The sequence below is a fragment of the Ambystoma mexicanum genome, chromosome 2p (genome assembly GCF_040938575.1).
Source record: "Ambystoma mexicanum isolate Mex_15411 chromosome 2p, UKY_AmexF1_1, whole genome shotgun sequence".
In the NCBI taxonomy this organism is placed as follows: domain Eukaryota; kingdom Metazoa; phylum Chordata; class Amphibia; order Caudata; family Ambystomatidae; genus Ambystoma; species Ambystoma mexicanum.
The window spans coordinates 1,460,694,679-1,460,707,541 of NC_090923.1; the positions used below are offsets into that span (position 1 = coordinate 1,460,694,679).

Consider the following 12,863-nt stretch of genomic DNA (forward strand, 5'->3'; position numbering starts at 1 on the left):
TTCAACATCATGTCTGGCTGACTGTGTCTGTGCAAGGAGTTTTTTCTGTGGAGGAGACGTCTCTACCATCGCTGATCATCACTGCCAGGTTGGACCTTTGCATTGCTAGTCTGGGTGCCAAGACTGTGTCGTGGTGGTGGGAGTGAATTGCGGCCCCCAAGATCTTGGGGGTGCTTGTGCGCTTTAACCCATGAACGGATATGAAGACGAGGACGGTGGGCAGCCTGTGGACCAGAAGCAACCGCCAGCCCAGCCCCAACTTCAAGCGCAGCCTCAAATCCCAGCAGCGCTTCAGGTTCATCTGGCTCAGGCTCCACCAGTGGTGCAACCAGTTGTTCATCCGCCACCTCCCATCATGGCTCAGCACGGGCCCCAGCGGCTTTGCAGCCCATTCCCGTGTTCGATGTCTCGGGTCCGTCATCCAGTTTGGGGCCAAGATGGAAGAAGTGGGTGGACCGCCTCGACATGTATTTCAGGGCCACTATGGAGATGATGACAGCAAGTTGGCCACCATGCTGTACTCGGCAGGACCTGCCGTCCAGGAGATCTTTGAGTCATTGCCACCGGGTGATGGTTCCTATGCGGCTGCGAAGACTGCCCTTCAGGCTCATTTTCTGCCCCTTGCCAATGCAGACTATGAAAGATTTGTGATGTTGCCTGCAAAGCAGAAGGAGGATGAGACTTTGGACACTTTTTACAGCCGCCTTAGGCGCTTGTCGCTGGCATGTGCCTGGGGTGATATGGATGATATGATTCGCACGATGCTCATACAAGCGTGTTCCTCGGGCAAGTTAAGACGGCAGGTGCTGAGGGAGCCAGGCACCATGCTGGCCCGCATCCTTGAGCTTGGACGCTGTCACGAAGTGTCCGAGGCCCGGGCGTCCAGAATGGAAGCTGGCACACGTCCAGTTAAGACTGAGGAGGTGTGTGCCATGTGGCGAGGTGGAAGAGGCACCAGAAGAGCTGGATCTGGCTTACGTGACAGAGGTGGAAGAGCTAGCGAGTCGTGCCCGAAGTGTGGGTATGACCTACCCCACCCTGCTGAGTGTCCTGCGGCTGGCAAAACATGATGTAGGTGTGGCCTGGCGGATCACTTCTCCCGGGTGTGCGAGGCAGCCCTGCCTGTGATGGTGCCCAGAGGTCCGGTTTGGTCTGGGTTTCTTCGCCAGAGTCGCCCACCGAATGTAGCCCAGGTGGGCCAAAGCAAAGAGAGTCCCCGGGGGAAGAAGAGGAGGAGAATATCTTCTTTGTATCGAGTGTGGGAGCCCTCCAATCCAAGGCCAGGCAACAGCCAAGGTGCATGGTGAAGGTCAACAAGTCACCGGACACGGGTGCGCATCAGTCAATGTGATGGCCCGTGGACATTATGACGCAATGGCCACGCCTCCCAAACTGGTCAGCCCAAGGGCCCGCATCTTTGCTTTCAGAGGGTCGGAACCTCTCCCGCTGGACCGTGCTTTTGTAGACAAAGTGGAGCATGATGGCTCACAGATCACCGCATGCTTCTATGTAACGCTGGTGAGCACAAACACTCTTCTAAGCTGTGCTGCAGCGGAGGCCTTTGGCATCGTCAGCTTTGCGTATTTGGCGTACCTGGAGGACATCAACGACCTCCTGGAGTAGGCTGCTCTATTCAACGCAATAGGACAGATGGCTGGCGACCCTGTGAGGCTCCATATAGATGAGTCTGTGCAACCCATTGGCCTCAAACACCGGAGGGTGCCTTTTCATCTTCGGGAACAGGTGGATAAAGAGCTGGACAACCTCGTGAATTTGGACATAATCGAGAAGGTGGAGGGTCCAACTCCGTGGGTCTTCCCGATTGTGGTAGCAAGAAAGCCGAAGCAACCTGATTCCGTCCGCATTTGTGTCGACATGAGGCTACCCAACAAAGCCATGAAAAGAGAGAGACACCTCATTCCAACGATCGACGACATCATTGCAGAGGTGCAGGGTGCCTGGTTTTTCTCAAAATTGGATCTCCGGGCCGGCTACCATCAGGTAGTCCTACACCCTGAGTCAAGGTACATTATGACATTTACCACCCACCGGGGGCTCTACGCTACAAAAGACTCCGTTTTGGTGTGTCATCTGCGGCAGAGGTATTTCAGAATATCATCCGGGGCGCCCTCGCTGATCTGGAGGGCATCTTAAACATTAGCAATGATATCCTAGTGTTTGCCAGGACTGAGGTCGACCGCCTGCGCAGGCTGGCAAGGACATTTGAAAGACTACAGTCACTTGGCTTCACCCTCCACAGGGAGAAGTGTGAATTTCTGTGCCCTTCCATTGAGTTCTTTGGATTTGTTTTTAAGTAGGGGGGCGTGTCGCCAGATCCAAGGAAGGTCCAGGACATCAAGAAAGCACAACCACTGGAATCGGTGTCTGATGTGAGGAGCTTTCTTGGCCTGGTGATGTTTTATCCAAAATATTGCCTCGAGGTCGGAACCCCTGAGAGCCCTTACAAAGAAGGACACGAGCTGGCATTGGGGCCCCCTTGAGCAAGCGGCTTTTGATGACATCAAGAGTGCACTGATGGCTGATGACACCATGTTTTTTTTTTTCGATCCAGCCTTGCGGTCGGAAATTGTTGTGAACGCTAGCCCGTTTGGCCTGGGGGCTGTAATAACACAAGTGGACAGAGACGGTGGTGTCCGTCCGGTGGCCTATGCCAGCAAGGCGCTGTCTGACACGGAACAGCGCTACTCTCAAATCGAACGAGAGGCGCTGGCAGTGCTGTGGGGCTGCAGGCATTTCAGGCTTTATGTCCTGGGCCGCCCGGTGACGGTCGTGATGGACCACAAGCCTCTGCTTCCTATCCTGGCAGGGTCCTCATCCAAGCCACCAGCAAGGATAGAGAGGTGGATGCTGGCACTCCTAGAATATGGGGTCACCCTGGTGTATCGGCCAGGGGTGAGCAACGCGGCAGACTACCTGTCCAGGCATCCAGGCGTGCGCGGAGGAGAAGACCCGGACACTTGTGCTGAGGAGGCAGACGACCATGTTCGCATGATGGTGGAAGCGGCAACTCCAAATGCCATGCCCCTTGAAGATCTGGAGGCGGCAGCAGTGCAGGACGAGTGTTTCCGGATCCTGAAACAGGCCATGCAGCAGGGCTCATGGAAGATGGTGCTGGAGTCCCTGGCTGGGCGCACCCAAGAGGCCAAGATCTGACTGGAGCAGCTCTGGCGGGTGAGGGAGGAGTTGTCGTTTTCGGCTTCTGGCCTCCTGCTGAGGGGTGAACGAATTGTGGTGCCCCAGTCGAAGGTCGAGGAGGTAATCTCCTTGGTCCACCATGGACACCAAGGCGCAGAGAAAACCAAGGCCAGGCTGCGGCTCAAGGTTTGGTTCCCCGAACTGGAGCGCAGGGTTGATGACTTTGTGGCGGCATGTGTGTGGTGTCAGGCGGCCTCCCCTCTACAAAGAGAGCCGGCTATAGAGGCGATGCCGCAGGGTACGCGGCCCTGGGAAGTGGTGCATGCAGACTTTGGATCCACCACCCTCGGTACCCACTTCCTGGTGGTCATGGATGAATACTCTCGGTACCCGGAGGTGGTGTTCGTGGAGTCGGTGGCGTTTGAGCATGTTGTGGTCGCCATCGAGAAGGTGTTTGCGGCCCACGGATTCCCCCTCACATTGTGCTCTGATAACAGGGCACCGTTCCAAAGTGAGCGATTTCCGGAGCTGATGGAAGGGGACGGGGTACAGCATAGTAAGACTACCCCACAAGGGCCAAGGGCCAATGGAGAAGCAGAGCGGCTGATGAAGACATTGAACAAGACCTTCCGAATAGCCCAGGGCCAGGGCCAATGTTTGCAGAGAGCCCTGTACCAATTCCTGCAGGTGTATCGCACCACCTGCCATGCGTCCACTGGTGTGGGGCCTGCTGAAGCCCTGTTCAAGCGGTGCCCCCAGGGACTGCTGCCCGAGGTGGGGGAGAAGGAGCCGGGGGTGATCGGTGACCAGCAGGTGGAGATGGACCGGCGGCTGCAAATTCAACAAGAGAATTTGCGGCAAGGGCTGGGTCCGCAGCGACTGGAACCGGGGGATGAGGTACACATCAGGAACAGGCATCCCCACAGGAAGCTCTATCTCCCTTACGAACCCGAGCCGCTCGATGTGGTGGCCGTAAAGGGGTCCATGGTAACAGCCTCGGACGGGAGGTCGGCTGTTACCCAGAATGTGAGCTTCTTTAAGAAGCTAGGGGACCCCAGGACTGAGCCTCCCCGTGAACCGGACCCAACAGCGATACCTGAGGACGGAGCAGGTCCATCATCAACACCCACGTCCCTCGTCCAGGGATTGCCATCGGATGGACTGCCCGTGCCGGAGGTAAGCGGGAGGTACCCCCAGAGGGCTGGGCGAGGGAAAGCCGCTTACCTCAGCGATTACGTTTTGGGACATGTGTGGCCCGTGGGTAATAGTGTTATTTGCGGGGACCCAGGGCGGTTGTAAATAAAGGGGTGTTGGGGATATTTTGAAAGTTTATTGATTCCCATATTGTGTGGATAGTTTAGTAGAGTAACCAAGTTGTTTTGTTTGTCCTCATGAAAAAGGAGGAGTGTGGCGTTGCCCCTTTAAGGAGGCGCACGCAGCGGCGTGACGTTGCACGCCGCCGCGTGCAGTATAAATAAAGGGGCCGTTCCAGGCCGCGGCAGTGCGACCGGGAAGTCCGAGCAATACGGATGTCTCCGTGTCCTTGTCTTACGCTTCGGGGCTTGCGGGGACTGCCGGAGGGGGCTCTGGAAACCTCCCAACAATGCGGGTCCCATCTGCTGGTGTATTCAATGTGCTTTATTGTGGAGGTGGGGCATGGGGGGCTCCGGGTTTTGTCTCTCCCTCTGGGTCGTGTCTCTCCATGTGCGTGCGTTCCGCCGGCCGCGCACTTGCTTGGACTAGATGCCTCCTGGATGGCTCTGATATCTGCAGTCCCGGTAGCGACACCGGGTGTGGTGTGCACAGCTTCCCCCTAAGTGGCAACCTGCCTCCCCGCTGCTCTCCGCCACTTCCCGCTCCGCCCTGCCACCGTTCTCACCTTCTTTGGGGTGTTGATTGCCAGGCCCTCTGTGCTCCTTCAGCTCTGTCGGCGGCTGTCCCGGTCATATGGCTGCTGCAGGCCACTAGATGGCGGGTCTTCATTACACACCGGATGGGGGAGGCAGCTGGGTTTCCGTGTCCTTTGCCTGCGGGGCTCCGGAGCCCAGTCGCCCCCAGCTACAGTCGGGAAGCCGCAGTCTGGGTGCCCCCTGATGGGTCTTAGGCTCCCTGTGTCCGGGCAGGCTCTCCCACGTTGTTCTGCTTTGCCGAATCGCAGTACTCCCTCTGCCCCAGGCTTGCTTCAAGGTGATCGTCTGCCCCCCCTGCGAGTGCACCCAGTGTGCTTCACTCTCGGATATTCCCAGTTCTGTGCTCTTCCCCAAGTAAGTGGGGGCTCACTTACAGGAGCGGTCGTGCTGCTTTTAGGAACGGCTGCTGGAGGGGGACAGAGTGTGCTAACACACCTCCTTCTTATCGAGCTGCGATCTTGGAATCCCTGCTCTTGATAATTTAAATGCGTTTTCATACATTTCAGGAATAAGAAAGCATCCGACTTTGCATAATCATTGCCCTTGTTGTAAGAATGGACTTCCTTTCCATTCCACAGTGCTGTCTATGGAGAACTTGGTTAACCTAAAAAGTTCAGTATGAGGTTCAAAAATAAACCTCAAAATGAGAGAATGGCTCTTGGCATACTGCTAAGCATCAACAAAACAAACTTTAGTCTGAATCAAAGGTCAACCAATTTAAGGATAAGATTAGTGTTGGGGATGACCAAAAGTGACTTGCAAGGAAGAACAAGCTGAGGAGAATAGAGCAGGGGGGCGAGTATTACAGGTAGGCATATCCAAATTAAGACAAACATAACAGGTTACAATTAAATATAGAAAAAGTCAACTTTTCCAAATATGAGTATATCCATTATGATACTGCTAAAATTCAACTTTCACAGTCACGTTTCAACAAGGAACCCAAATTTGGAGTGCCAAAAAGCTCATTGGGCAGATCAACCGAGAGGTTACGTTTTCTCACTGTAGAGGCACACTTACCACGTGATCTTGATGGTCCATCTTTGTGCCTGAGAAGGTGAGTTGGATTGGCAAATCCAAGGCTGCCACTTTAATATCACTGCTGCAGACCAGCACGCTAAGTCTTTCTGATATTAGGGCTATCTGAGCTGGGATGGCTGCAGGTAAAAAGACAATACGAGACACCTAAGGCAGCTGTACAGAGGTGACAGAATAAATTGAAAAATGCTAAATAACTGTACATGAAGGCAGAACTGATCCTGCCAATATGACAGAGGACTGTGTAATACTCGACAGATGCACATTGGAGAAAAGAGAGATGCAGACAACCTTTGTGTTGCTTACGAAAAGAAGAGAGGACATTTTGGGACACACTCTGAACAGCCCGAAAAAAATTACGAGACAAAAGAAAGCAAGATGAGAACCATTGAGAGCTACACTTAAAGAGAGAGAGGGAACATTATCAGATTTCCATGACGTGCCTCCCTGTTCTATCCCTTAGAATGGCAGACACCATGTCCTAGTTTTATAATGCTTCTTGCCACCTTCATTACCTGCAGATCTACTACAATCTGTTATAAGCAGCCCCAGATCATTCAGCGCTGCTTCCAGATGTTTCACTGGCTCCTCTGACAGATCAGTCTCCATTGGTTCACCTAGAAACATAAAGGGTTTTATCTTAATCATACTTCTTTTTAATCCTCAGAGCCTTTTACTTTTCAAATCCCAGTTTGCAAAATCATGAATAAATCCTTTTAGTTGTCAAAGTAAATATTTATGTCTGAACACCATTGTTTTCTGAAGAATGGTGTACCAAGAGAAGCAGAGACATTATTTAGAGTTATTTTTACATAGCGCCTTTGTCCAAAGCACTTCACAGTAATGCAAATAAGGTAACACAAATAATGTTGGGCACCAGTATTAACACCACAAAAATGTAGGACTGATCTTGGATACCACTCTGTGACCATTTCTGTTTTTTTTTCTCCGAAGGCATAAGCAACATGTTCATTAGGAGACAAAAGTAACTTTTTAAGATGCTTTTTAAACAAAGATAAAATAGCAAAAGTATGAACATCTGTCAAGGTTCTGGGAATTCTAGCCTACCTCTAGACTAGATATCCTCCAATAAAGGTGACTTTCCTCCCCGAGTAGGAGAAATAACACAGGAGACCATGGGTTTGGGTGAAAAGGTGAGGTGCAGAGCACTGGAGTTTCCAGACTGTGGAATACTGAAATACAATAGGCTAAGGAAGGTCATTCGGTTTCCCCAGTACCCAGTGCACCTTTCCTCCCAGATACTGGGCCCTACCACAGGTCAGTATCGTGTTGGATGGTTACACCTATAAATAGATCTTGCCACCTCTATTCAAGAGACGTCTATAGGTCAGGAAACCCTACGCCTTGATGCCAGCGGAACACAAAATTAGTGCTGGTAACAGTTCGTACGGACCGGATCTGGACAGCACGAGTGCTCAAACCTAAAGGAATCAAAATCCAGAGGTATCTTGAGAAACCAAGGAAATCCAGAACAAGGTCTAGTTGGCAAAACGTTCCAGTAGTCAATACAATACAGTCTCGATGGTTACTGATATGGAGCAGGTATGATGTAAAAACATCCAAGGGCAACAAACGAGAATCCTAGTACATGCAGAGTCCAGATGCATGCCGAATCAGTAGCTAGACCTCATCACTTCAGCATCTAAACAAGAGGGGGCAAAACCAAGTACAGAAGTCGAGAAACAAAGCCAAGAAGTCTGATACACAAAACTAGTTAGAGCTTCACTTCACACAGGGACGCACCTCCACCCCCACCCCCCCAGTTCTATGAGAAGCACCAGCAAGCGTCTCTGCCCATCTTATTTCTTCTCTGCGTGATTCTGTGTGCGGTGTTCCGAGTTGCACGATGACACAATTGCAAACCTTGCCTGGCCGGGCGTGTCGTCGTCGTTCTTGTTTCACATTCGCTGACCGCACGTAGGAAATGTTGGCTAAGTCGCCATGGCAATCTCCAGTCCTGCCCGGAGTGGACATGGATCATTACAATATCCAAAGGTAGAGCATTCCACAATTTGGGATCTAGCATGAAAAGAGAGACAAGCCACACAAGGAAGAGGGGGGTAGAAAGAAGACATTGAGAAGCTGAACAAAGACAGCAGGCAGGAGCATAGAGAGAGACCAACTCACAAGGGTCTAATGAATGCATGCATTTGAATACTAGAAAAAGAAACAGAAAATCTAAACAAGAGGGTATTGAAAGCCATGTGAGTTGTGATACACAGGGAGAAATGGAAGTAGCTTAATCAAGGCAAAAGAGAATATGAACAGCTAAATAAATAACAGAACAAAGAGGCAAAGTAGCATAATTGGATAAACCTTTGTACAAGGAGCAGCAGTAGTTAAGATGAGAATCAAGGAACGAAGTGGTAATTAAGTAGCAGAAAAAGTGAGTAACATTTTCCAAATGTTCAGGTATACCACTATCATCTTTATAACAACAGTCACAATTTGATTTGGTTACTCAGTGTAGTGACTACTTTACACTCTTATAGTCACCTTTCCTTCATACCTGCGGGAACATTACATTCTCTGGTGATGGGGCCATATCTTGATGGACAGCAGCATTATAGTTTATTTATATGAAGTGTGCTGGAGCATATGGGTGACCATTCCCAGCTCTGAATTCTTCCTAGTGTATGCTTCGGGCCTCAACCCAAAGTCATTTCCTCAGCCTGAAGATTTGTGTTTATTACATAGTGCTGAAAGTCAGGCCATACGTAGAAAAGGGGACTAGAAGCAAAGAACAAATTACTTCCCTGCAACAATGTTCTTTCTGATGGCTGTTCCTGACACACACTCCTCATCTTGATGCTTCCCCCTTCCCCAGCTTCCTCGCACTTGCACAATCTGAATGACACAAGTCCTAGTGAGATCGTTATTTTGTCCTTTACAAATTATTTGGGAGTCTGCATAACTGCAAATACCTCCGAAAAATGTTATTATGAAAAAGTGAGTGAGAAAGTTTGGAAGAAGTGGCTTGCTATAAAACATTACATAAACCACTGTGGGGGAAAAAACATGGTGGGTATATTAGAAATGTAGAGTTAGCATAATTCCCACAATAATGTACGGATTGTCCGTACTGGATATCGACCAGATAAATTGGCTGGAGCAATTAGAAGGTAAACTGTTGCGATCTATTATAAATGTTATTAAGTCTGTACCTATGGAAGCGTTACGTCTTGAGTACGGGATGACAGCATTACGAACCACTTGGAGAGTACAAAGAACTTGCTTACCATATTAGTGTTCGTGTAACTTCACAAGTGTGTTTTAAATATATAATTCTATACGTTGACACCAAAGCTCTGGTCAGTGTTTGCTTGTGCTACTGTATCTTTGTACCTATTTTGTATGCTCTATATACTGTCTAACTCTTCTTGAGGGAAGTCTGGCTGCTCAGCCACAGCTACCAGGTAAATCTGGGTGGTACAGACTGCTACCAATTGGGTTTACTGCCAACACCTGTAGTCCTAAGCCTTTTGCAGTGGTCCCTAAGGGACCTGCACAGGTTTCTGCCTAACAATCTGAGACTATCACCAGTTCAATGGTGGAGGCCATAATAGCTAGCAGGAGAGCACTAGAAAGGAGAAATGAATCGATCCGAGAGAAGCTACGCTGCACATGATAATAGTGTGTATAAGCCTTGTCATGAGAGTGTTGATGTCTCCACACATCTACCAAATGCAAATCATACATCGCCTCAGTAAGCGAGGCAACCTTAGTTAAAGTCAGGCTTTGTAGAGGATGCAGATCTAACCATCCCATTGTTTAGAACTGCATTAACCCCCCCCATACCCCAACCATCAGCTCACCCTTCAGAAATTGAACTATGCAGGGAAATAGATGAAAATAAAATGCATCCTGGTGTTGATTTGGGCAATTTACTGACAACGTCAGCTCTCGATCTCCCATTTTAATATGTAGGCCTGGGAACCGGCCCTTGGTTATCCTTCACTTGCCCAATGTTCTTAAAGGCCAGAGTATGGCTAAAGAAAATCCCAACTCCCGCATTCTTATGTTGGAGTGATGCAAAAAACTGGCGCGGGAACCATTTTGAGGGCAACCATGGTCAATCCTCTTTCAGACGATGCGTCTCCTGGAGGAGCACTATGTCTGCCTTCATCCCCAGGAGATTCGCTAAAACACTCACTCTTCCTAGGGGAGTTAAGGCCCTGGACATTCAGACATCCAACATTAAGGTCGCCCATTTGGGAATCCCACAGCTATCCTCCTGCCAATCGCTATCTAAATATGTCCGAGTAATGGTCGCCATGTAAATCAGTGACTGTTTGGCCCTTCTGATAGAGCCAGCCCCGGCTGTGAGCCTGTAGCTAAACCTCCCAGTCCCAATGAAATTTACAAAAAACCCAAATATACAAAAACAGAAGTGCGTCTGTGCCTGTAGAGAGCATTAGAAACCAAAAGATGCTAAAGAAAAAGAAACCAACCCCATTGTGGGAAAACATTAGGTTAACGAGAAACCTCATGCATGGGTGAGGACTCCTTATCCCCTGCCTAAAAATCAATGCTCAATAACGGTGCAACTAGGTTGAACAATACCCGCTAACCGGTACAGAGTAGGCTAAGAAAATAACAATGGCTCGAGACCAATATGATTTAGGGGCATTGTGCTCAGACGCCATCGGGTGGTACAGTTTAGTGGCCCGGATGTGAAGGACACTGATGGCGGCGTAGAGCCACGAGAAACAATTTTGTACCCCATCATACTTGAACAATTCAGAACGGATAGCCCCACCTATATTGGATCTCTTTGTTCACCAGCTATTGTGTCAGCAGTCTCATCTGCCAGCACTTTTGAATAGTGCCTTTGAAAAATAGTGCCCTTTAAAGAGGGTCCCAACTGTGACCTCGTCTTATGGAACAGCAGTTCTTTAACTTTGAAAAAGTGCATTTGCGCGAGCACGTCAGAGAGCAAGTTCTGGTGCTTTTGGAAGTTCGAATAGAGCCTATGTGTGCGGTCCAATATAAGATCAGACAGTGTCGCTTCACCCAGGATCTCAGTGAAAAAGTCTCTAAAGTAGGCTGCTCCCACCTCGGTGCTGAGAAGCAGAGAGAAGTCGTCCGGGCAGCGGGCCCTGCAACGGAATCAAGCAAGCAAGCAAGGCTGCTCAACGCCAATTAAGGTTCACAGGTGGGATCCATCTCCTCAGTAAGCCCACGCCACGCAGTGAGGAACCGTTACCTTGCGGGGGTCCACACGCTGCTGCAGTAGGTTGCGGCACGCACGTGGGGTTTACATACATCTCTCCGAGTGTTGGCAAAGTAGCAGCTGCAAGGTCATGTCAGCCAAATCTGCTCAGCGGAGGGTAGGGAGGCCATCTTCAGATCCTCGTGAAGCGGCACCTCAGGGAGTCTGCTTTGCTGCACTCGCATACTCCTTTAATCCTTACGGAGCCACAGTGAAACTTCATAGGAGCCGGCAGTGGGCAATAGCAAACCTATTCCGGCTGTCATGGAAGTAAAATTATGCTTCCAACTCAGTTGCGTGCTAACTGGCAGGGCAGCTGAGCGCAAGGGTCTCACGACTCCATTAGCCTCCTGCCAGGCCACAACCCATAAATTCTCTTATTTTTATAATTTATATATGCCTTTTCCTCACCTGTTAGGTTAGTCACCTGTATCTTATGCCCTCGAGTGAAGTAGAATCAATGACTCATTTCTTCACTGTTTTTTTTTAAACCTACACTGAGGCGTAGTGACATACAAGTACTTATTTGACAGTGTTTTTAAAGGGAAGTTATGGTTAAGTTGCACTAGTACACACCTATGCAATTCACTGAGAAAATACGTTCTTAAAGGGACACTATGTTTCAGTTGCCCTAGGAAAAACCTATCCAATTCAGTGCAACAAGTACTTGGAAGGAATATTACACTTACTTTGCACTAATAAAAACCTATCCATATTATGGTTACAAGTAAAACTAAAACAAAAACAGAAATTCGCTGTTATGGTAACCTAAGCAACCATAACTCGCGCCACCACTGTGCAGTGCTAAAACTAACACCCATGACATCAAGTCGGCATCTTGTGCACCACCTATAATTACGTGTGGGAGCGCACGGTTGGTCGTTGTGCAAGTACACGCATGTTTATCTATGCCTCAGTGTCCTGGTAACACCGCCACTGTGCAGCATATGCAAACAAACTTTAATTAGTTTGAGCCGCCCACCCACGTCTTACAGGTCGCTATACACAAACATTCCACCTGTTATACCCTATAAACACCGAGCATGTCCCAAAATAACAAAGTTACTCACTGTAGTGAATACCTTACTCCTAGTTCATAGTTCCCTTTCCTCCATAGCCCTTGAGTCCTTTTCTATCGCCAGGTCTGAGACCATTTAAGTAATAATAGAGGATACTTATTAGAGGGGACGGCGGGCGGGCGTATGGAGGAAAGGGAACTATGGACTAGGAGTAAGGTAGTCACTACAGCGAGTAACTTTGGTATACTCAAAGTCCCGTCCCCTTTCCTCCATACACACAGGAAAATGGGTGGATGGAACTCCTTTACTGAAAGAGGTTTTTAAGAACCGCCTGCCCGAACTGAGCATCGGCTCTGGAGCTCAGGTCTAAGCAGTAATGCTTCCAAAAAGCTGATGGGGAAGCCCAAGTAGCTGCTCTGGCAATGGTTTCACAGGGAACATTTTCTGGAAGGCAACGGCAGCCGCCTTGCCCCGCACAAGATGGGCATGAATTCCCTTTGGAGGCTC

The 12,863-nt window shown here is 49.5% G+C and overlaps 1 protein-coding gene across 6 annotated transcripts in view; it reads right to left on the minus strand.

The window, feature by feature from the left end:
• FANCA (FA complementation group A) overlaps positions 1-12,863 on the minus strand; it is a 3,206,914-nt gene that overhangs the window by 1,691,704 nt on the left and 1,502,347 nt on the right. For 4 of the 6 annotated variants that reach the window (XM_069646037.1, XM_069646035.1, XM_069646036.1 and 1 more), the window contains 3 exons: positions 7,989-8,144; positions 6,620-6,721; positions 6,087-6,223 (listed from right to left, as the gene is read on the minus strand). In XM_069646037.1, coding sequence (XP_069502138.1) covers positions 6,087-6,223; positions 6,620-6,721; positions 7,989-8,144 — 395 coding nt within the window. The remainder of the gene's footprint in view (positions 1-6,086; positions 6,224-6,619; positions 6,722-7,988; positions 8,145-12,863) is intronic. The other 2 variants (XM_069646039.1, XM_069646038.1) reach the window with 1 other exon arrangement.